The 24,604-nt window shown below is 44.6% G+C and overlaps 1 protein-coding gene across 3 annotated transcripts in view; it reads right to left on the bottom strand.

Annotated features, from left to right (window-relative positions):
• Positions 1–2,259: 2,259 nt before the first annotated feature.
• Positions 2,260–24,604, bottom strand: part of SOCS7 (suppressor of cytokine signaling 7) — a 34,106-nt gene continuing 11,761 nt past the window's right edge. For all 3 annotated transcript variants that reach the window (XM_027516614.1, XM_027516612.1, XM_027516613.1), the window contains 6 exons: positions 23,611–23,741; positions 22,972–23,140; positions 20,765–20,893; positions 11,896–12,031; positions 11,329–11,482; positions 2,260–7,886 (listed from right to left, as the gene is read on the bottom strand). In XM_027516614.1, coding sequence (XP_027372415.1) covers positions 11,359–11,482; positions 11,896–12,031; positions 20,765–20,893; positions 22,972–23,140; positions 23,611–23,741 — 689 coding nt within the window. In that variant the 3' untranslated portion in view covers positions 2,260–7,886; positions 11,329–11,358. The remainder of the gene's footprint in view (positions 7,887–11,328; positions 11,483–11,895; positions 12,032–20,764; positions 20,894–22,971; positions 23,141–23,610; positions 23,742–24,604) is intronic.

The following is a 24,604-nucleotide window of genomic DNA, read 5'->3' as shown; positions in this document are numbered from 1 at the left end:
TGCAAACGATGAAAATCCAGGTTCAAGGCTGGCTGACTAGGAAAATGAGGCTGCACTCCTGGGAGGGGGGCTGATCTCACCTTTCCTCAAGCACCAACACCTTGGCACTGTGCCAGCCCGGAGGCAGGGAGACAGCTGAATAGAACATAGGTTCTGTCCTTCAGACCAGAGATTATAGTCAAGTAACTCCAGACACATGAACAAATATTTTAACACAGAAAGGAGCATTTGTTTGGCTGAGAGTGGCTGGTGAAAATTCTAGAGGTGACTGGAGGGAAATCCTTGAAGGATAGCAGTTCTTCAGGTGAAGAGGGTAAGAAGTAATGATCCTCCAGGTAGACAAGACAGCATGAGGGAAGATGGAGTGTCAGGAGAAGAGATGCCATGATCTGGGAACCTCAAATCATGCATTGTGACCAAGTGCCTCCAGTGTGGCGGGAGCAGGAGAAACGGCCTTGAATCTTAGGTTGAGGAGTTAAGGTTTTCGTATCTAGTTTAAAAGTCATCAGTGATTTAGGGAAGTGACTTAAGCACATCTTCATTCTGGAAGGACTGGAGAGGGGAAACAGGAAGCAGGAAGACCAGTTGGGAACTGCTGAAATTGTCCAGGTGAAAAAGGGGAAGGGTCTAAACTAGGCCATGGCAACGGAGGAGGGGTGCATGACAGGTCCCAGCTTCAGTGGGGATTGTGAACAAGAGTGAAATTGCAGTCAAAATTCCTCTTGAGAACCTCTGGGGAAGGGGTTCCATTAGAGATTAATAACTTGGTTTTTAGTACTTCTTCAGAGCTAGAGTGAACTCTAGTGCCTTTGGCTGAGCACCAGAAGAAAACGATTGGTCTTCAGAATCCGTATGGCACAAAATGCTTGCACTCTAAGAGACTGGAAAGGAACCAAAATAGAAAATTCACTTTTCCCATCTCACCCTCAATCGGGGGACACAGATGCAATGGAGGAGGAAATCTCCTGCACAGTTACTGCCATGTGCTTATAACTGAATTCAAGTAGGTTAGGAACAGGCATGGTAAGACACAACTGAGGTGAGACAGAATGAAAGTGGAAGCTGAAAGCAGACAAGAAACACAGGAATTGAAGGAGGTGGTTTCAGGTTTTGGGGGTGAGGAGGGAGGGAAGGGACTATTTTATTTGGGGCTTCCTCTTTCCAAAAGAATGCCTTTTCTTCTATGGCTTTATCACTCAAGCCAGAGAGGACTAGTACCTCTTCCCCAACGAACCTCACACATCGTCACTAATATGAACAGTGTTGATTTGAAATGATGAAAACCTATGTCTTCACTTTCAAGAAATGCCCACTAACACTCTTGACTGTTGGTGTTGGCAAAGATCTTTATGATCGACAAACTGTATCCAAATGGGGGACATTAGAGCACTGGAATTACTGATTCCAAGTTAAGCATTTTCCTTTGTAATGTTCCTCTTACTTCACAGTTTGGAGCATTTTTTCTTCGAGAAGGGAAGAGAACTTTCATCAGGAGTTCATGCCTTCACAGAATGGCTATCAACATTGCTAAGACATTGTTTCATCCTAATATGGACCTGTGACTTGGGAGTGAGCTGAGTGGGGCCAGCGGGGATCCTGAGACTCCTTCCTGGGGCACTCTAATCAACCCTAAGACAACGCCACAGCTGAGAACCAGGGTTTCAGCTCACTTGAGTGTGCTTTCCACGATGAGGATGCAGAGAAACTGCAGAAAACTCTCCAAAATGTGCCAAGGTTAGCACACCAGCCTTCTAAGTGGGGAACTTGGAGACAGACTGGGTGAGAAAGTTAAGAGGAAAGATTTGAGTGGCTCCAAGTAGCCACAATCAGAGAAACATTTCTAGTCCTTTCCTCTCCAAAGAGGACCGCTCAAAAGGGAGTAGGCTAGAAAGACAGGAGGGACACAGGTTAAACTCATGAAAAACCTTGACTGCCAGTCTAGACATAAACTAGGAATGTCCATTATGGTATGCAGTATGAACTCTCCCAAAATAGAGCAGAAAGGCCCAGAAAGCTGTCTGAAATTCTCCTGCACTTCCTAGGGAAGGAGAAAGTAGCTATGAGCAATGGCCATCAGCCTCAAGAATTTTCCAATCTCTCTGATTCTGACAAGAGCACTTCTGGATGTGATCTGTTTAGCTGACATCACAGGGATTCCCTGAGTGCCAGGGTGGGCCATCTGACCCTAAGTGGGTCGTTATGGTGTGGAGTCATGAGATGAGAGAGGGACTGAGAAACCACCACCCAAATAACATGAAATAATTTCTAAACATTTTTATTTCAAATCTCTTTTCACCCCTTCCGCAAAAAGACATGGGTCAGTACAGCAATCATAAAAAGGAGATACAAACACAAGAGTCAAATGTCTCCCGCACTGACACTTTACAAAAAACCGGGAATTGTACATGAGTTTTCCAAACAGGACCTGCAGCAGCTACTAATGTCCCTTTACAAGAGTCAACATGCCTATTAATACAGTATATACAGACACCCCATTCTGGAACTAATCTACAGGGACATCCCAACACCCCCCATCTAGCCCCAGAAAAATACCAAAACACATCCAAAGTGCATTTGTTTTGTTTATATCAAAACATCTTTCCCTTTCCCCACCCCACCCTCAGACCCTCCCACCCCATTTAAGATTGGCCTGCAAGTCTATTTTAACCATTTAGTAATTTTTTATAGTTTATGAAAATAAATTATACAGCAAATATTTTAATAAATTAAGCACAAAAAGGTTGAGGAAAGGAGAAAAACTAAATGGGAAGACAAAAGCCAGGCTGCGCTTTGGCTTGGAGGGTGGGGTGGCAGAAGAGGACGGAAGTGGTTGCAGGGGGATGTGGCTCCCCTTCTGGTGAAGAACTGGCAACCACCCCGAGCCCAGATTGACACCCCTCTTCATTGAGTTCCTTAAAAACAACCAAAAAATGTACAGCAGTGGCTGTGCCACGGGCAGCACCAGTTTGGGCATTCCAACAGGCCTGCCCACAGAGCGGTGCCTGGATTATGCTTGTCCCTTGGAAAAGGTTCTGGGCCTAACAGTGAGGGGCAGGTCCCTGTTCAATCAAGGGAGCACCAGGGATGGAGTAGTCAGACCAGCCTTCCCGCTCCACCTGAGCTGAGTAGGGGGCTTAGGATGCAGCTCAGTGCGGGGCTGTGTGGTTTGTGATCTCCTGGGTTCTGACCAGAAGTGTCCTAAGTTCAATTACACTCCATCTCCAGGAGCAACTAGGATCGCAGTCCAGCTGCGAGCAGACATTCACTGCCCAGACTGGCTGCCATTTGCCTGCCCCTCAGCATTTTGAAAGAGGGGGTAGGAGGGGGGAGGAAGCAATTCCAGGTACCCTCTTAAGAAGATGAAATGGGCATGGAGGTATGTCACAGACTCAGCATGCAGGACTGGCTTCCTGGGAGGGGGACCAGAGCGGGAAGGAATGGGAGAAGGGGCAGAGATGGAAAACAGGAAGAATTCAGGGGCACCTACCAGGAAGGTCAAGAAGCATGAAAAAGACAAAGACAATATGGAATCTGCATGTAAAGAAAGGTCTTTCCCTGGCAGATTATAGAGAATCGATAATTTAAATACAGTTCCTTACTCTATTTTTCTAACTGTAGTATCTGAGTCCCCAGTGCCTCTGTCTCTATGCTCCAACTCTCACCTCACACCTCCCAAGGCTTCACTCTTATCAAGGCCTCCTGCCATTTTGTGCTGAGCATGAAGACTTTAATGTCAAAACAGGATAGATCGCGGGGACTGGCAGATTTGACTTTGCCTTCTTGAGCTGTGTGGCCCAATAATCCTATAGCTATCATGGGGGGAGAGGGGCATGCTTTTTTTTTTCTTTTTATTTTTTAATAAAAAAGGTTTTACTCCCCAGGAGCAAATAAATCATTTTGAACTACTGATAAACACTGCTGCAGTGAAAAGAAAGATGGCTCCATGTATGCAATAGCACAAATTCCGTGTAAGAACAGCTGTGTCGACAATTAGAGCTAAAAATCACTTCTCCACTTCCCCCTTCCCCACGAACCAAACCAAGAGGATTCCCATAGGGAAAATGTCTAACTCAAAAGCTCCTCCCTTAGGGACAGGGGCATGTAATTCTCTTAGAAGTGGACAACAAACAGCAGGTCTCCCCTCAGTGGAGATGCTCTCCACACCCCCATTAGTGGCAAGACTTCTGCAAATAAAGACACACACATACGCACACACACAGACTTTCAGACCTCCTTCCAGCAGCAGAGCTGTACATCCCAGTGCTGAGGCCTCTAACTTCAGGGCTCAACCCCTAGGGAGAGGTGGCAGGGCAGCGGGGAATCTAACCTAGGGGGCAAGTTCCTCCAATTGCCATTTCCTACCAGGGTCAAGGGTTTCAAGCAGGCCATGTTCTTCTGGGTCCCGGGGTGAGGGCTTCAAGGCTGGCACCCAGCTTTGCTGTAGTCTCTCACCCTGGATCTGGGAACACTAACCACCCTGCCTCTCGCCAGTTCTTTCTGGAAGCACAGGGGTTCTGTGGCCATCCCCACGTCACTCCCAACCTTAATAAGGGGCTTGTGGAATCAGCCCCAGCGACAAGCATGAAAGCAGAAGAAACTGTGGTGATGGGCTCCCCACTACGCCTCTGCCCTCACGAGGCTGGGAGCTGCCACCCCGGGCTGGCTTTCCAGGATGTCACACTCACTGTATCTAGGCACAGGCAGGCAACCAGACCAAGGTCATTGCCAACTGTCCCTAAGACCTAGTCGTCACCTATTTATCTAGTCCCACACCAAAGACCCCATACCTCCTCACTCCTGTGTGACCACAGCACACGAAATTCAAGTAATAGCAAGTTGTAGCAGTAACTGTCACTAGATCACAGTGGTTCACACCTGTCCTGAGGAAGGTTACAGTAGATCAGTCATAAACAAGCAAAGGTTAAACAGGCAGATCCGAGGTACTGACATCACCTAGCCACAACCAATGACGGGTCCCTAGAAGTGAGAGCCTTTTCCAGTCTGTGAGTTGAAAATGCAACCACCAAAAAGGAATGAGTTCCTCCTGCAGACTGCTTTTCAATTAGCACCACACAGAACTGGCAGAGGGTCAGGGGCACGGCCGGCGGGTGAAGGGGAGGTGCTGACGACGGCCAGCTGCTCCTGCTCCCTCTGCTGACTGACTGGGCCGGTGCCCTTCCTCCTCACCTCTGGATGGAGCCTGTCTCCTCCGGCACAATTCTGTTCTGTAGCCACTCTACTGAGGAAGAAGTAGGGTATAGCCTGGGCTGTGACTCATGCACAGACAGGTCACAGACATGGTCAACACTACCCTTCCCGGCAGGAGAAAGAACGGTGGTTGAGGGTGGGTCACGCCTCCTCAGCTGGTTTGGTTTTGTACCTGAGTACAGATCCTCCAGTGGAAACCGCTGGTACCACAAAGGGTCCAGGGCTCTGCCTCCCTCCCTCTGGCTATGCTGAGAGCAGTGAAGCCCCCAGCCACGGGCAGGGCAGGGGCCCCTGGCTGACTTCTGGCTCTGGGCTCCACCTTGCCATCATAACCTCTCAGCATTCACATCTACCTGATGACTAGGAAGTTTTGGTCTAGATCACAGCACAGAAAAAGGATTCTTTGATGCCACTGCTCTAACTTGGGGCTGTGCACTGTTCAGTACACGCTGTGCAGGTATCTGCTTGTGTGCTCTTGTTCCTGCATTTCTCAGTGTCCTCCCCTCACCTAAAAACCAAAGTCCCACAGCTCCAGAGCTTTCCTAGACCATCTGGCCTTCCATGAACTTAGCCACTCTGAATTTCTTTAGAGCCAGCCCTCGATTCTCCTTTGCTGCGCTGAGTCATTCTCTAAATGTGGCCATCACCTAAAAGCTCCCTTAGGCCAGATAATATGTCTTCCACCTCTTGCGTTTTCCACAGTAGCTAGCCTAGAGCCACACAAGTGCACACTAAAACGTAATTTTTTAAAAAAAGATTTCAGATAGCTGCAAAACAGCCACTTGAGGATCTCAACAGATTCCAGTCAGTAGGCTTTAGGTGGGTGGCACTTTCTGCAAGATGGCAAGTTAATTTGCACATTCAAGAGGTGAGACCCATTGGTTAAGCCAATTCCTGGGATCACTATCTTAACTGGTTGGTAATACTACCATGACAGCCAGAGAGAGCAGAGGGGCCAAACAACAGAGCAGAGGTGGGCTGTGTTTATGCTACAAAGCTCATTTTGTGCATTACCTCTTGACAGCCAGGTAACAATGCAAGTTTCCACCCTATTCAGCTAAAAGGAGGAACGGTCATTCCACACGGGACGTAAGGCAGAAGGTCGATGCCTCCAGGTGAGGCAGTCCTATAAACCACCAAAACACTGGGGCCTCACCCTAAACCATCAGGAAACCACAAACCTGACATTATTTATCTCACTAGATGAGGCAGATTTAAACACAGGGGAACCAAAAGAGGCAGTGTACTGGAACACTTACTGCAAAAGAGTAATAAAGATCAAACAGCTCAATTTTCACATCTTAATAACAAACTTCTCCCCAGAGTAACTCTACAGAAAAGCAAACTCATACTGCTATGTGATTTGACAATGGCCCAGTTCAGAAAAGCACTGGAATTCTTCTCCCTCTTCCTCTACTTCTATCTGGAAAAGAGGCAGCTCTCAAATCAGCATCTGACAGACTTCCCAATGAAAGGAGGGCAAACAAGATCTAACTCTGGAAAATGTCTGAGTTGCTAGAAAGAACTCAGGAAAATAAACAAGCCTTTGCTCCCTCCTGTTTCAGACCAACCTAAGACGAGCTGTAATGCTCTCCTCCCTCTCCCTGATCTCAAACATCCCATTAAAGCTGAGCCATGAGGGAGCTTTCTCTAGGAAGAGCACAATAGTTTCCTTTCTCACCCTCCTCCACATTCCCTCTTACTAGCTGACAGACATATGGAGGTAAGGAACACTGACTCCTAAGTCATGGGTACCGTTTGCCATTAAGAATCTGGAAGCACGCTCCATTAACGGCAGCAGCCCGGGACTGGAGCTCTGAACTGCTCAGGTGATGAAAATACTACTGCCTTGACAGCTGGTAGAAGCAACAGGAATGATGTTACCATGACCAGAGTGAAATGAAGTTATCTCGAGGGAAGGGGTTGAGGGGAGAGAAACAGGGCTAACATGAAGTCATAGAATTCAGTAAAACAGAACGAATATAGCTTCTATGAGAGGTGATTCTGAAATTAGGTTCCTAAACCTTAGAAGGAAGGTATATGAGGAGTCACTACTTCCCCAGTGGGGCCATGTGCCAGGTTTTGTCCAGCATTTCTATTTAAGACTATCCACCCTCCTTTCTTTCCTGTTCCTGCTAAAGCTACCCATGCTTACAGAGAAGCAGGTTCTCCTCAATTAGAAACTCCCAACTTGATCTGCACTCTTGACTCCTTTCCCCTTCTTCAAGGTCAATGTGAAGACTGGAATTCTGCCTTTGGGACCAGCTGAATGATCATCACTGGCAACCTGCTCTCCTCTCCTTCCCTCCCTAAGACCTGCTCACCCTCAGCACCACTTCCAATCCAATGGGCACAAACCCCAGTTGCCTTTAGGGTGAGTCTTCTGTACCGAGAAATGCAAATATACAAAACAAAACTTCTGAAAAAGGAACAGTGTTGAGACTTCTTCCGGTTTCCCGGGGAGTTCATCCAGCTCCAGGAGCACAGGGCTGGATGTGACATGGTGGAGCCCTGCTCAGAGTCCGCTGGTGTGCTTCATCCAAGCCCCAGGGTGGTGAGGGGAACCAGTCTCTTGCACAGAGGATCCCAATCCTTCCTACTCCCTCGTGTTTTCTTCACTCTCCTTTTCACGGTGGCTTCATTTGGTTCTTTAAAACTGGAGCTTGGCAACCAAATGCCTAGGTTAAAAAAGGGGAAAATTAGAGTGGCTCAATACAGTGGAATCAAAACGGAGTCACAGCCCAGCCTCTGGAGGTAGAGGAGCACAGCTCAAAGGGAGAATGGAGCCTGGAGAGCCCAGTGCTTCCACAAACACTGCAGGTGGCTGGGGATGCAGCGTGGCCTTTGTCATGGAGACCTGAGCAGCCTACAACCTGGTCACCAAAAAAGGTCCTAAAATGACAGATAAAGATGCCCCTCACACCGCTTCCCTTCTCTCTTTTCCTTTCCCCTTCATTTTCCATTCACTCTTCCCCTCTGCTTCTCCCCTAAGGCCCACTTGCTCTAGGGACCAAAAAAAGGAACCGGGTCCCTGGAGGAATCCCTGGCGAGTCAGGCTAGAAACAGCTGCAAGCCTGCGGCTTCTGGCCAGTGAAGAGGGCTGACATATCGTCACAAAGGCCGGTGTGGCATTAACCTTCCGATTCAAGAAGGGCACTGTGCCAGCTGTCACTCTGTCCCGTAACTCCAAGCGCCCTGGCAAGAAATTCTCCAGGAAACAGCATGCACAGACCAAGTGGCCACTAAGAACTCTGAAATTAAAACAAGTCTGACCAACGAGAAATCCTAATGGCCAAATTTCATAGCTTAAAAGGCCTTTCCCTTGGGAAGTGTTCCCAAGAGAACTTCCTTGTTTTTTCAAGAGGTCCTCAGAGCAAGCACAGCAGGGTGGTTTATTCTCTGCTACAAGCTACAACCCCAGTGTCACAGCAAAAAAGAGACCCCAGGAGTTCAGTGCAATCCTCTACTAATATATGACTGCCCCTCCACGCTCATGACCAATGGCCAGCCCCAGCCTATGCCTGATCATATCAGGGCTTTTGTACTTAGAGGATCTCTTGCCTAGAATGTCTGCTCCCAAGTCCTCTCACAGTTAACTCCTTGATATTCAAATCTCAGCTAAAATGCCACCTCCTCACAAGAGCCTTCCCTGATCATTCAAACTTGAGTATGAATGACATGTTACCACTAACCACTGAACTTCACCCAATTTAATTTCCCTCACAACATGCACAGTCAACTGAAACGAGCCTATTCCCTGACTCACTTGTTGCTATCCTCCCTAAAGAACTGCAGCTCTGTGAGAACAGGGCCTTTGACTATCTTGTTCAGCACTCTCTTCTCAATTCATACTGCCTACTTAATATATAGAGGTCTGCTGAATCAACAAATGGGGAACTCACTAACTCCTGCGGAAAACCATTCCATACTTGGATCTGTTCAAAAGGTTCTTCTAAAGATAAACTGAGGACTTCCCTGACAGTCCAGTGGTTAAGAATCCAAGCTTCTGCTGCTTGGGGCACAGGTTTAATCCCTGGTCAGGAAAGTTCTATATGCTGCGCAGTGCGACCAAAAACAAAATAAAGTAGAAATAAAGCTGGAGACTGAACTCTGTTTATAACTTACTCTGTGTTCCTGCCCTGCCCCCTGGAACCACACAGAATAAGTTTGATTACTCTTAGGAAAATCTATCAAACACTTCTTTTGGCCTCCAAGCCCCTCTCACCCTAAAACTTCTCTGGTCCATGATAATCATTTATTCCCTGCATTATGAAGTGTGGACAGTCCCCACCATCCCTAACCTTTCTCTGAATATACATGTGCTTGTGTAGGCTCCCCCTAAGGCACAGCACCTACAGAAGCAGTGCTCTAATTGAACAGTGCCAATTATTCCTCAACAGTGCAGATGAGTAGGTGGGTCCCCCTAGTTCCCTACCCTAATCATTGCAAAGCCACCAAACAGAGAAACCCTCCTAGACAAAAGAGCCCTTAAATGTTTTAGGAGACACTTCTGAGTGCACAAAACTTGCCAATACAGGCAAACCTCATTTAACTTGTTTTGTTGTGCTTTTACAAGTTGAAGGTTTGTGGGAACTCCACGTTGTCAGATGATGGTTAGCATTTTTTAGCAATAAAATATTTTTAAATTAAGGTATGTAGATTTTTTAGACATAATGCTAGTGCACACTTAACAGACCACAGTATAGTGTAGACAAAACTCTTTATATGCATTGGGAAACCAAAAAAATCATGTGACTTGCTTTACTGTGATATTTGCTTTTTTCCAGTGGTCTGGAACAGAACCTGTGATACATCTCCCAGATATGCCTGTAACTGAAGATCTGACACAGAAACTGCACATCCAGCCCAGGATCCTTTAAGTTAAAACTTAACTGCCTCCCGGAGTTACCATTTCTTGATCTCTCTTCATTCCTCTTCCCCTGGCTAGTCCTGGCTCACATGCTCTCCCCTCAAGAGCACAGGATCAGAGACATCCAGAGCCAAGAGGAGACACATAGCTGGGGTCATCTGAGCCATGGCCCCAAAACACCCACGGAACAAAAACACCAGTTGTCACTCTCTCCCATTATGAAGAGAGCTGAGAGGGTGGGAAGAGTTAAAGCCCCCTTTCCACTCTAAAGCTGTCCCACCTATGGGTTTTCCCCCTTTCTTCTGTATGGGGGATGGGATTAGAAACAGATGAGGTTAGAAGAATTCAGTGCTTAGAAAGGACACTCCCCAATGAGAGGGGGTAAGGGTAGTCTTTGACACCAGCAGTAGATCACTAGAACGTGAGATCTTACACGTAACCCTTACTACCAAAATCACCACTTTCTGGTAATTCTGTTCCCTACTTACCTCTACTTTCAATATTCACATTAATGTAATTTAAGAAGACTTTTTTTTTCGGCTGAGCTCCGAGGCATGTGGGGATCTTAGTTCCCCAACCAGGGATCGAACTGGAGCCCTCAGCACTGGAAGCATACAGTTCTAACCACTGGACCACCAGGGAATCCCCAAGACTAATTAGAATCTACCTGTACAAACCAGTATTCCAAGGTATTTTATGGGAAAACAAATAAATAAAACTCAGTATAGCAATGGGATACACTCTTAAATAAATGAATCCCTTAGTTAATTCATTTATTGTTTTCACCAATTTACTTTTCGGTGGCCCAGATGGAATTTTAAACAGAAGAGCAAGCTGTTTTTCCCTCATCCCCATATTCCAAGCCATGGGATAGTAGAACTCTCACTGAAGTGCATGCCTGTTGCAATTAAGGGCATTTTGTGTTCCCTTTGATGAAGTTTTCTTCCCCTTTGGTTTCCTGCTCTACATGTCATTTGTCCAACAGCTGCACTTCTATGTCCTCCTCTTTATATATATTCAGTGATTAGCATGCATGTTGCTTTGCAAATACTCAAGCCTTTCTTGTCTATTTGTTCTTCTCCCTGTTGGGGTATGTGCCCCCCTGGGACTCCATGATCAGATGTGGCAACTCTCTGGACAGATGCCTGGACTGGGATATGTGCATGGGGTGGGAGGAAGGGGGCAAGGCCCAGTGCAGGATAACTGCCCAGGAAGAGACCAGGCTGGACAGTGAGGTGGAGTATGCATACCCTTGGTGGTGACCAGCAGGGGGCCCCTCGCTACGTGGAGGGTTCCAACACCTCTTGCTTCTGTTTGGAAATGAGCTGCGCTTCCTTTAGAGACAGGTATACCTCTTCCTGAGGATCATAGTAGTAGAACTTTCGGATATAAGAGATCAGAGGCCTACGAATAATACAAAAGAAGGGTACACACAAGTGTTATACAGAACTTAAGAAAGATCACCTTTATTCAACCCTCCCTTGTTTTCATTCCCTATATGGTTGAGACAACACCAAAGAGTCTCTGCCAACTTGAGAAAATTCCCACGTTCTCACTTATTATAGTTCTGTCTCCCTCACTCTTACCATCTCCACTCTACTCTTCACAGAGTCTGCACAAGGGAAAGTGACACACGCACACACCTTCCTCCTTCTTGGCTGTACTGTGACATTTCTAAGGTAGGTGCTAAGACGCAGGAGAAGTGAAAAATGACGCCTGGGAGTTGCCAGGCTCTGCCTGTACACTCCACTTGCAGGCCTCACTGACACTTTAAGTAACCCTCCATTCCTGCTCCGGCTCTAAAGACCCCATCATACTTAGGCAGTGGGAGATCCGGGATGTGATCGATCCGGACGAGCTGTCGGATTCGGAATCGGCAAAGGTGCTGGAGGGATTTGACATTGCTGAATCGGGACACTGGATAGAGCAACTGGACTGGAGTTGGTGGCAGTCCTTCAAGAACAAAAACCGAGAGAAATATTCAGATGAGACAAGGCAGCTAACTATATATAATCTTCCTCATGAAGAGAATCCAGGGAAGGGAAATGGTGCTTCTTTACAGTTCACATATGTCTTCTGTGCAAAAGCGCCCTTCCACAAAACTTGGTTTCCATAGTACTGCTACCATATTTCATACTCAGGGGAGCCTATCCTCTGGCAGGGGGCTTCCCCAGCCTGACTTCTAACAACTGAGAGTCTTGCTCTTCAAACAGTTCAGCGAAAAATGTCAAGCTAGAGACTCTGCTTGGAGCCAAGTGGCCAATCTCAGGCCCAAGGACAACAGTCAAAGGCATCCTTGTTGGGAATGGGAGACACTTGTGTAGCATCTAGAGTATCTTGGAAGGTGAGGACTCAAAAAGGCTGTTCAGAGGGGTCCCCACCAAATTCCAACTGAGAGACAGTAAGCAGAAGGCAGCAGCTAGGATCAAATTTTACAGGCCGGTCACACAGTCACTTACTTCAAGCCTGGACAATCAGGTTTAGCTACCTTTTACTCCCCGTCAATCCTCCACCCCCACCAACCACCCTTCTTACTTCTGAAAATTTAGGTTGGGTACAGGAACAGAAAAAAAGATGATAATACTTTTTCTTTTTTAGATAAACAGCTTCCAAATAATATTCATATTGGTTAACTATTTTTTTTAAAGGTTCACTTTAATTGTGTGTGCTCAGTTGTGTCTAACTCCTTGCAACCCCATGAACTGTACCCCACCAGGCTCCTCTGTCCATGGAATTTTCCAGGCAACAATACTAGAGTGGGTTGACCATTTCCTTCTCCAACGGATCTTCCCGACCCAGGAATCAAATGAGCATCTCTTGCGTCTCCTGCTTGGCAAGTGGATTCTTTACCACTGCGCCACCTGGGAAGCCCAGGATGTACCACCTGGGAAGCCTAGGATAATACTTTTAAAAGAAAAGCAACTACAGTAGCTTGGGCAAGCTGGAGTTGGTACTGTTCTGTGTACAAGTGCCTGCTGACTAAGGCCAGTCAAGCCCAACGGAAGCCCCACACTCATGTTTCATCACAGTATCAGCAGGCTCCATGCTGGGAAATTCCAGCCCCCGGGGGTCAATGCCACAGAATGGAGACACCCACAATGGCAGGGACGTTGAAACACGTTCAAGAGAATAAAGAATACTCTTGTTTCAATAAACAAAGGACTATGGAAGGTAAGCAAACTGCTCTCAGAAAGAATCTGAGTTGCAAAACCTTTGAAAGAATTCTTTTCTCAACCATTGTTGAATCAAATCAAACTCTGTAGACACAACTTGTTGGAAAATAAAATATTTTGGGAGTTTAATTTCAAACAGTTTTAAAATTTTGTTTGAAGCCATGAGAAGAAAAAATTAAAGCTTGCAGATTGTCTCCCAAAGCCTTTTCATGGTTGTTAATAACAGACTTTCTAAAAAAATTGAAATACATTTCATGCTATATAAGTAAGCTTATCTTAAAATCATTTACCTCAGTCTTCAAAGCTGTGCTCCCAACACATACCACTATTACCCCCCACTGCACAATGAAGAAACTGAGGCCTACTGAGCTTAGAGAATTTGCTCACAGCACAGAACCAACAGAGCTGGCCTTCCCTGAGCACTTGCTCTGTCTGAGGAAGAGTTTAGCCCAGGGAACCTCAAAGGAGGGCTCTCCAGGAGTCTTCCAGAGCATCTGCCCGTGTGACTGTCTTAACGGGGGGTGCTGTCAAGACAGTCACAGCTTCTTGATTCAGGACCAGTCTCTCTTAGTCCTTGACTTCTCACCCCTATCTCTTTAAATCTAACGCTTATATTTTTAAAGCACTGTAACCCTCACCCTCAGGGGCTGGTTCCCCGGGGGGTCGAAACAAGGACTTTCTGCATGTAAAACTGACCTGCTAACCACTACACGATGGAAACACAAGCTCAGATCACGAGCTCCTTATTTCAAAATTCAGGCTTAAATTGAAGAAAGTAGGGAAAATCACTAGGCCACTCAGGTATGATCTAAATCAAATCCCTTTTAATTATACGGTGGAGATGACGAATAGACTCAAGGAATTAGATCTGGTAGAGTGCCTGAAGCACTATAGAAGGAAGTTCGTAACACGGTATAGAACGCAGTGACCAAAACTATCCAAAAGAAATGCAACAAGGCAAAGTGGTTGTCTGAGGAGGCTTTACAAATAGCTGAGGAAAGAAGAAACGGAAAAGGCAAGGGAGAAAGGGAAAGATACACCCAGCTGAATGCAGAGTTCCAGAGAATAGCAAGGAGAGGTAAGAAGCCTTTCTCAAATGAATAAGCAAAGAAACAGGAAAACAACAGAATGAGGAAGACTAGAGATCTCTCCAAAACAACTGGAGCTATCAACGGAACATTTCATGCAAGGATGAGCATGATAAGGGACAGGAACAGTAAGGACCCAACAGAAGCAGAAAAGATTAAAAAGAGGTGGCAAGAATACACAGAAGAACTATACAAAAAAGATCTTAATGACTCAGATAACCACAATAGTGTGGTCACTCCACCTAGAGCCAGACATCCTGGAGTGTGAAGTCAAGTGGGCTTTAGGAAGTGTTACTATGAACAAAGATAGTGGAGGTGATGGAATTCCAGCTGAGCTATTTAAAATCCTAGAAGATGATGCTCTTCAAGTCCTGCCCTCAGTATGCCAGCAAATATAAAAAACTCAGCAGTGGCCACAGGACTGGAAAAGGTCAGTTTTCATTCCAATCTCAAAGAAACGCAATGCCAAAGAATGCTCAAACTATCAAACAACAGTGTTCATTTCATATGCTAGCAAGGCTATGCTCAAAATCCTTCAAGCCATGCTTCAGCAGTATGTGAACCAAGAATTTCCTGATGTACAAGCTGGGTTTACGAAAAGGCAAAGGAACCAGAGATCAAATTGTCAACATTTGTTGGATCATGGAGAAAGCAAGAGAATTCCAGAAAAATATGTAGTTCTGCTTCATTGACTATGCTAATGCATTGACTGTGTGTATCACAAAAAAATATGGAAAATTCTTACAGATGGGAATACCAGACCACATTATCTGTCTCCTAAGAAACCTGTTTGCAGGTCAAGAAGCAACAGGTAGGACTGGACAAGGAACAACTGATTGGTTCAAAATTGGGAAAGGAGTATGACAAGAATGTATACTATCACCCTGCTTATTAACTTCTATGCAGAGTACATCATGAGAAATGCCGGGCTGGATGAATCACAAGCTGGAATCAAGATTCCAGGAGAAATATAAAAAACTTCAGATATGCAGATGATACCACTCTAATGGTAGAAAGTAAAGAAGAACTAAAGAGCCTCTTCTACTGCTACTGCTAAGTTGCTTCAGTCATGTCCGACTCTGTGTGACCCCACAGACGGCAGCCCACGAGGCTCCCCCGTCCCTGGGATTCTCCAGGCAAGAGCACTGGAGTGGGTTGCCATTTCCTTCTCCAATGCATGAACGTAATAAGTGAAAGTGAAGTCGCTCAGTCGTGTCCGACTCTTCGATACCCCATGGACTGCAGCCTACCAGGCTCCTCTGTCCCTGGGATTTTCCAGGCAAGAGTACTGGAGTGGGGTTCCATCACCTTCTCCGAAAGAGCCTCTTGATGAGGGTCAAAAAAGGAGAGTGAAAAAGCTGGCTTAAAACTCAGCATTAGAACAACTAGGTTCAGGGTATCCAGTCCCATCACGTCATGGCAAATAAAAGGGGAGAAAGTGAAAGCAGCGGCAGACTTTATTTTCCTCGGCTCCAAAATCACTGTGGATGGTGACTGCAGCCATGAAATTAAAAGAAATTTGCTCCTTGGTAGAAAAGCTATAACAAACCTAGGCAGTCTATTCAAAAGCAGAGACATCACTTTAACAACAAAGGTCCATATATACTTAAAGCTATGGTTTTTCCAGTCGTCACGTATGAATGTGAGAGTTGGACCATAAAGAAGGCTGAGTGCTGAAGAACTGATGCTTTCAATTTGCGGTGTTGGAGAAGACTCTTGAGAGTCCCTTAGATACCAAGGAGATCAAACCAGTCAATCCTAAAGGAAATCAACACTGAATATTCATTGGAAGGACTCATGCTGAAGCTGAAGCTCCAATACTCCGGCCACCTGATGCGAAGAGATGACTCAATGGAAAAGACCCTGATGCTGGGAAAGATTGAAGACAGGAGGAGAAGGGGATGACAGAGGATGAGATGGTTACATCATATCAGCAATTCAACGGACGTGAATTTGAGCAAATGACAGGAGATTAGTGAAGGACAGAGGAGCCTGGTGTGCCGTAGTTCATGGGGCCCCAAAGAGTTGGACATGACTTAGCGACTGAACAACAACAAAAGCCCTCATCCACCCACATACACCACTGGTTGGCCCTCTCCTCATATACCATTAAAAAAAAATTCACACATGGATTTCTCTCCTGAATATATTTAAACTCAAGTGGTTTTAAAATGATTCTGTTGTTCAAATGCCTCTTTGAATTTTACCTTTTCACTCATATGCTTTAAATATAGTCTTTAGTAAATTACACTATGATGAACAGAAAGCTTTTAGAAGGTTGGGGTAATACTGCTAAATTCAACATGACGTTTCAGAGACAAAAGTAATTTATGTACCTAATTATTTATTCCCAAAGACAGTACTATAGGACTTGCACTTAAAGAGGTCAGGATAATAGTAGCATACAATTATCTGACTGTTTGCTTACTTAAATTTTAATGACCACATATACTTGCCTATTTAATTGTGTTATTTTTAGACTTAGGTTCACAAACAGCAATTTGAAACCTGTTAATTCTCTGATATTCCCTAGTGTCAACTTGACTGTTCACTGTTTGCCCCCAAACACAGCAAACCATTGGAGCTCTGATATCCAAAGCATGTTCACAGAAGAGGTCAGAAATGGAGATAAGTCCAACATAAGACACCAGTGCAGCTGAAAGGGAAAAGCAAGATACAACAGTGGTCATGAAGAACTTTCCTCTGTCCTCATGCCAGGATGCCATGCACAAATCCAATTTTCAGCCACTTTGCTCTTTTCTCTTTCCCCTAAAAGGACCAGGGTTAGGCATGAGGGCTTCCCAGGTGGCTCAAGTTGTAAAGAAACCAGCTGCCAATGCAGGAGATGTAAGAGGTATGGGTTTGATCCCTGGGTTTGGAAGAACCACTGGAGGAGGGCATGGCAACCCAGTCCAGTATTCTTGCCTGAAAAACCCCACTGACAGAGGAGGCTCATGGGCTACAGTTCATGGGGTTGCAGAGTCAGATACAACTAAAGCGACTTAGCACGCATGCACACAGGCATGATGAATCTCTTTCAGAAAAAAAGTAAATAGAATGTCTTTCCAGTCTTGAGCACCCAAACACCCAGGTCTTTCTCCCACAACAAACTATTCCCTGAAGACCAGAAACTATTCCCTGAAGACCAACCCCAAATGTCTGTTAACAGGACTGAATTGAGAAATCTGAGCTACAAGGAAAATATATCACTGAACAATTAAGTATAGTCTTAATGATGGTGCAAAAGAGGAAGCAATTGATTTCCTTAGAGTGTCTGACTCAAAGTGTGATTAAAAAAACAAAAAATATTTTCTCTTCAGGCACTTCAGAGATGATGGAGATTCTTCCAACTAAGAAGAACACATTCAAGTTGAGTTTGGCTCTCACAGCATCAGAAGTTTTGTGCTAATCCAATCACATTCTCTTTTGGAGACTGCTGCTTGGTGTTAGGTGTCTAGCTTACTACTGTGAATTGGACCAGACTGAGATGTAATCGGCAACCTCAGATTTATCATGATCATGCTCCAACACTGTCATGAGAAGAGATAAGAGACAAACCAAGCTCAGGGGCCATTCTTTTGACCAATGATCCCTCCCCCAATTGCTAGTTATTCTACTTATTAAATTCTTTCTGTTCCTCACTTGGTGCCATCTAGAACTTTCATTAGGCCTGGCTTTATAATCCCTATAATCCCTGGCCTCCTTTTGCATGAGGCTGGATATGCTGCTAGTACATTCAGCTCTAGATTTGAGCCAGAAAAACCTGACTCTGCATCTTGACTCTGTAATTCACTGTGCATCGGTTTCTTAATCTGTATTTTTAAAAAGATAAAAAAGGAGGGAGAGACTGTATCATTCCTTCAAGGGATCTCATAAGGGTTAAATGAAACAGTATGAGCCCCTTGTAGGCAGTTACCAGCAACCTAAAGTCTAAACAAAAGGGCTCCTTTTACCATCCCCTGAGTTATAATCCCTGGTATAAACTGACAGAGCTCAACCTAAATCTAATGACTACCACCTCCTCACGGGAATCCTCTCCCCTAATAAAGTCAGCCTTACAGAATGCCTAGACCACTGATAAGCAAAGGGAGGCAGCAAACAATGGTAAAGGAGAACGCTGACCTGGTCTTCTTGGTCCCAATCTTCCAAAGAGAAGTCACTTATGGTCTAGGGGCAAATACTAATTTGCTTTCCCTTCTCGATTTGATTACAATTTTAAGTGCAAATAGATATCCTACTTGTATCCTAGAAAGACACTCTCCACTCTCCACTGTGTTTATCCACAGATAAACACAATTCTGACTTCTTTATGTCCTCCCTTTATGCCAGGAAACTCAATCTGCAACTTGCTTACTGCTATTTTTTTTCCCATAGCAGAAGGTGGGAAGTAAAGCACAGGAGTTGGAGTCAGCTGGGCATTGGTTTGAATCCTGGCTTCAGCACTAATTAGCTGGGTAACCTTTAGAGTAAGTGGCTTCACTTTTGAGACACCCTTAGTTTCTTCATTGACAAAATTTAAAAAAAAACAAAAACTTTTTTTTTCAAGAGACCAATCTATTAGCTAACTTTGAGGCTGTTGCAAGAAATTAAGAGATATTTAATAAAGATCCTGACAAAATACCTGGCACATGGTAGGCAGGCACATAACAAATTGCAGCAACCCCTGCAGGTACTGACCTTCAGCAGTGTTAAAAATCTTACTTAAAATTTCTGCAGACAAGGCACATTTGTGGAATGAAATGAGCTATACCTGAGGAGTCTAAGATTCCATGAAGTCTCTCGATACTCTACAAGTGATACATGCTCCAGACTCCAGAATCCTCTGAGAGGATCCACCCACAAACAGAGATGACTACCCACCCTGTTCCTGTCAATCGCCACCAGGCTTTATATAGACTTTAACATGGGCTCTTGCCTTCTCTTCCTACCTGACCCCTTTTTGAAGCTAAGAGCTCTCTGAGGGTAGTGTACGTGCTCAGTCGCATACGACTCTTGCGACCCCAAGGGCCGTAGCCTGCCAGGCTCCTCTGTCCATGGGATTTTCTCAGCAAGAATACTAGAGCGGGTTGCCATTTCCTCTTCTAGGGGATCTTCTTAACCCAGGAATCAAACCTGTGTCTCCTACATTGGCAGGGGGATTCTTTACCACTGAGCCACCTGGGAATCCCTGAGGTGGAGAAGTAGCTTATTTTTGATACTGAGTTTATTTGATACTGTTTATTAAATAAACACCCCCCAAAAGCCACAAACTCTAAAAATGGCTAGGCAGAATCAGTTCCTATAAGAAAGGATTCTAACTTTTTCCATTTAACCAAGTCAACTGCATGAGACCCAACTGTGCTGACAGCACTGATGCAAGTAGTTAATGAAGTGAGAATTAATACAGTTCACACCCTGTCATGCCTTACTGAAATCACCAAGATTATAAAACACATTCCTGTAACCTGGCTCAACTGATGTTCCTGATATCATCAGATGTTACTGATGTTCCGCCGGAGGCGTCCCTATAACTTCTTTTTAGAGCAATTTCTTGACACCTAGTTTAAGATTCTTAATTTGATTCAGTGGGAAAGCACGATGTTCTCATTTTAAGTTCTGTTTCTATCTTACAAATTCCTCATTTTACTTTTTTCCAACATTATAAAAGCAGATTCCTCCAAACCATCCCTTCGCCCCAGCCTTCAACAGAGATGATATAGATACCCCCTATTGAGTGGGCAGGATAGGTACTGCCAGTGCTCCCAAACTGAGACTAGTCTCTGAATTCAATACTGGCAGGGATACAGGACACAACAAAGTACTCTAACAAAAATTTCAGTACAAATGCACAGAATCCAGGGCAGACTGCTATTAAATTCAGCCTCCTTGACACTCCCATTTCTAGTGAAGACTCTTTTACTTTCCCAGTTTCCCATGAAAATGACCCGAGAGCTCTCTATTTCACATGTAAATGTGAGATGTCTGGATCAGGAACAAGGAAAGACCTCTGAAAGTTAAACGTGAATACATGACACCCAGACATCAGAGGCAGGATCAGTTTTCTCATTCACGTGATCAGAGAAGCAAAGATTCCTTCTCAATATGTGTGTTAGTGTCCAACTCTTTGTGACCCCACGGACTATAGCCCACCAGGCTCCTGGCGGATTAACGTATAAGGACAGGATATTACCCACTAGGCTCGAGGAAGAGTGGATGCTACAAGAGCCAGGAAAAAAAGCTTTAAGTGTTTCTGGTTTGGGGGTTTTTTGGGTGAGTGGGTGCAGGAGTGGAGGTAGAGATCCTGCACGATCATACTCAAGTAAGTTAAATAATTAATATAAAGCTTTGAATAACTGTGGGAGAAGAGGGAGGGGAGAGGTGAGGAGTGGATATTATGCTTGATCATACCCAAGTAAGTTAAATAATTAATGTAACGATAGCCTTACCTGGAACCCTGGATCTCAAGAAATAGAGAAACTTCCCATTCTTGGAGTGCATGATGGCCCTCTTAATGAACTCCACCACTGATTGACAGCGATCCTCAAACTTGGGATGACACCACAGGCTGAAGGTTCCTGCCATGGAAAGTTGAGGAGAGGTAAAAATGCAAAACTTACTTTAGGAAGACTTGAGAAGCTGGCTCGAACATTTTAATGATTTTCCCTCCTGGAAAGGTAGCTTGTGGTCAAGCTGAGTCAGAGGTCCCTGTTCCTGCTTGTTCTACAACTAATGGAAAGAAAGATGTTGCTTTTAATAATATATAAATTAGGTCTTACAATGTTTCTGTTAAACAATAATAAATTTGAGTCAGAAAAAGATATAAAAAGATTTTGTTGAGTATGAACATTAATCTTTAAACCACAGACCATAAAGAAAAGGCAGCTATGCTAAAGTGAGTTTAAATGACATTCCTCAAGAAGATTTAAATCTTCAAGTATGCATAGAATAGGAAAGACAAGAACAGCAGTTTTGTGGATCTCACTCATTCATGTATATGTTAAGCACAAAAATCAAATTCTAAGTCTTTTCCTTCTGTAACTTCTAAAATCCCACACCCCAACATATTACAAAGATCCCACCCCAAACTTTAGAATCCCAAAGGCAAAAAGCAATCTGAACTCCCATAGCTTAAAAAAAAAACAACAAAAAAACTTCAGCAACTAAAGCACTAAATCCAAGAGAGTCACAAAAGGGATACTAATCACTCAAGAGAACTGCAGATTTGAGAACCTTGGCTACTCTTTCGGGATCACTTAAAAAGATGAAGACAAATGTTCCAGTGCAAACTGGCAACTGAAAGGCCCAGGGCTTCTATGAAAAATTCCATTTATTCAAGGCAGAAAAGTTCCTTTGAACAAAAAGTAATTGGAGAACCATTTGAAAATACTCTGGGATAGGCATCTCGCCTATCGGGAACCTAGAGGTCAAGCATTTATTCATCATTTCCATGGCCTAGTCATTTATAATTTCAATAGGTTTATAAAAGCACTTCACTCTGAAATGCTATGTTTTGCGTTTTGTTTTGTTTATTCGACTTTTGCTTTTAGGAACAGCAGGAAAACAAGTAGCAGTCTACCCCACAGTTCTCTAATTCTCTCAAGTCTTTGGACTGAAGTTCCTTTCTCTTCATGCATCTTGAAAGCAGAGGTGGGGGCAGAGGAAACCATGGACAAAGCTATGCTGACCTAAACAGCTACTTCTTGCCTAACAAGAGAAGCAAACCAAATTAATTCAGCAGAACGCGGCTGACAGCAGGAAAGATACAGTGGTGCCTGAGAAGAGCATGAAAGAGCCCCTTACATGAAATGCAGTATCTCATACAGTTCATTTAAGATTGATCACATGTGGGAAGAGCAAGAAGAATCGGAGGGGCAAGTCCATAAAACTCCCCAGAGTTCTCCACATTTTTAAAATTTGTAGCATATTGCAGGTATTTTGACAAAGTATGTGTTAGCCAGCCCCGCCACCAATAACCATTACAAGTTCGTGGCCCAAATCAAATACCAAATGTCCTGATGCAAAGTCCATCCAGACAGCAGTACTGAACAAGTCAGCTTCTCGACATGACTGGAATATTAAGCACAACCTGACCACAGAGGAAGACAGACGGTATGTTGATTCCACAAATTCTCATCGAGTTTTGATGACTATTTCCTACAAGACTACAAAGCTGACCAGAAAAAGACATAATTATCATTGATGTGACTGCCGTGCAAAGAAATTCAGAACAGAACAGTCACAGGATCAACAAATTCTCCTCTTTATATACATGACTAATATCTCTAGATGGTAAGTTTAATCATGAACCAAAGCTTGGGAGAATTTGTCTCATGGTCCTAGGTTATTTCTTCCTGCTACGAAGAGAGTTTTACTGGCTTTATTCTGTTCTTCAATAGTCTTCTTCAGACTCTATTTAAGAGACAAGATGCTGAGAAAACTTTTAAATGGAACATGTATGTTCCTCACCATCCCCACCAATATTTCTCGTGATCGAAATCAGTGCCCATATATCAATATTCAGTTGAGTCCCTGAGATTTTCCTACCTACTCACAGTTCCATTTCCGTGAATCCTTCCAATGAGAAAGTCAGATAGCAAAGGTAGAAAAAGCCAAAGGGGAAAGAAGGTTTCCTTCAAATGCCAGCACCTCTCACCTCTGTAGTGCTCCATTCTGGTGTGGTGAGTGATACCCTGTGATCGGAAACTGAGGCTCAGGATATAACGAGGATCGGAGCTGTCTCGTACCAGAAAAGAACCATCAGGCTTGCCTTTCAGCTTCATCTCTGCATCTTCCCAATTCATCGGCCCCCAATACCAACCACACTATCAAAGAAGTGGCAAGGTGTTAGAACACAGAAACATCAAAGTTTTCAGCACAATTACTCTGACCACAAGAACCCCCCATTTCCAAAACACTGCAGTAGGTAGAAGCTGGTAGGAGTGCCTCAACCATTAGCAATCAATATCAGGTTCATCACATTTTCAGGCCTTCAAAGTAACAGAAAAACTTTACAGTTCCATTACCAAAGCCCTACAAAGAAGAGATGAGGGACCTAGGTCAGCTTAGACTATATAAATATTTCTCCATAACTTTTCTCACCAGGTTCAGATGTTTTTTTCAGATTCAATTTTACAACATCTCATAGAACTAATGATAGCAACATATTGTTTTGTCACTGTAAATACAGAAGCAAAGAAACTACTCTTCCTCTAAAAAGAATAAAAGGGGAGCCTGGCTTAGAATTAGGAGAATGTGAGAGGAGGCAAGCTGCCAGTCCTCAGGTACCACCTACCTTCTCCAGCTCTCGAAGGCTAGCCGCAAAGCTGCTCGAGTCAGGCCGGTAGAGGGGACACTGGAGGTGCTGCGGGGGCTGGCTGTGCAGAGATTCGGCTGCTCGGATGGGAGCGATCCGGGGAAATGCATCTGCAGGGCAAGAGCGCAGTGGTCACATGTTGCTCCTTATCATTCCCAACCTCAAGTAGACCCTCCCTCCCCCCAAAACAGAGATGCTAACTGAAGACGGGCAAGGCATTAGAAGCTAAGCTGGAAAGGGTGGAAGCCAAAGCAGTGCGGAAGAGCTGGATGGGCTGGGACACAAAGCTGTGTGGGCTCGTGTAAGCTGTGAAGGGTGGGTGGGGGCGTTTAGCCCCAGGAAAGGGGGAGGCAGCAGCTCACTAACCTGACTAAGGCGACTACTTCAGGGCCTGCACCAGCCTAGAGCGATTCCAACTTCTCCCACCTCGAGGTGAAGTGCTGGTAAGGCAGCCTTGGAAATAGTGACTCTCTTAACTTGCCCAGGAAGAGCAATGATTTTGCCAAGCAAGTAGATTTTGTCAGGCAAGTAGAAAAGAATGCTGATTTCATTCATTTTATTCCTTGGGCACTGGGGGCTGGTCAAGCAGGTATGGGCTACTGAATGCTTGGTACTTATTTACAAGGCTGCAGTAAATGCTAAAAGCTTAGAAAGATCACAGAACTTTGAAAACCAGCAACATATTAAACCTCCTCACTCTACTGAAATTAAGGCAGTTTCCTAAGTGATATTGACTCGAGGATTGCAAACAAGTTTCAGTAGCAAACAGACAAAAAAAATCCAACAGTCTTTTATCTCTACCAAAACTCAGATTTGCCTCCATAAAGAAAACAGGCTAAAATAACCAGTGCTTGGCCTCATTTCCAAGGAATTCTGGCCCAGCCAAGGGGATATGATTTAAGCTTTCTCCTAAGTTCTTTTATTTCCATAAATAGATCTCTCCCATCCTTCAAAAGTGTTTCACTTTGTTCTC

The sequence above is a fragment of the Bos indicus x Bos taurus genome, chromosome 19, assembly GCF_003369695.1.
Source record: "Bos indicus x Bos taurus breed Angus x Brahman F1 hybrid chromosome 19, Bos_hybrid_MaternalHap_v2.0, whole genome shotgun sequence".
Taxonomy (NCBI): Eukaryota; Metazoa; Chordata; class Mammalia; order Artiodactyla; family Bovidae; genus Bos; species Bos indicus x Bos taurus.
Note: the sequence above shows the minus strand (reverse complement) of the source record. Positions and strands in the feature narration are given on the sequence as shown.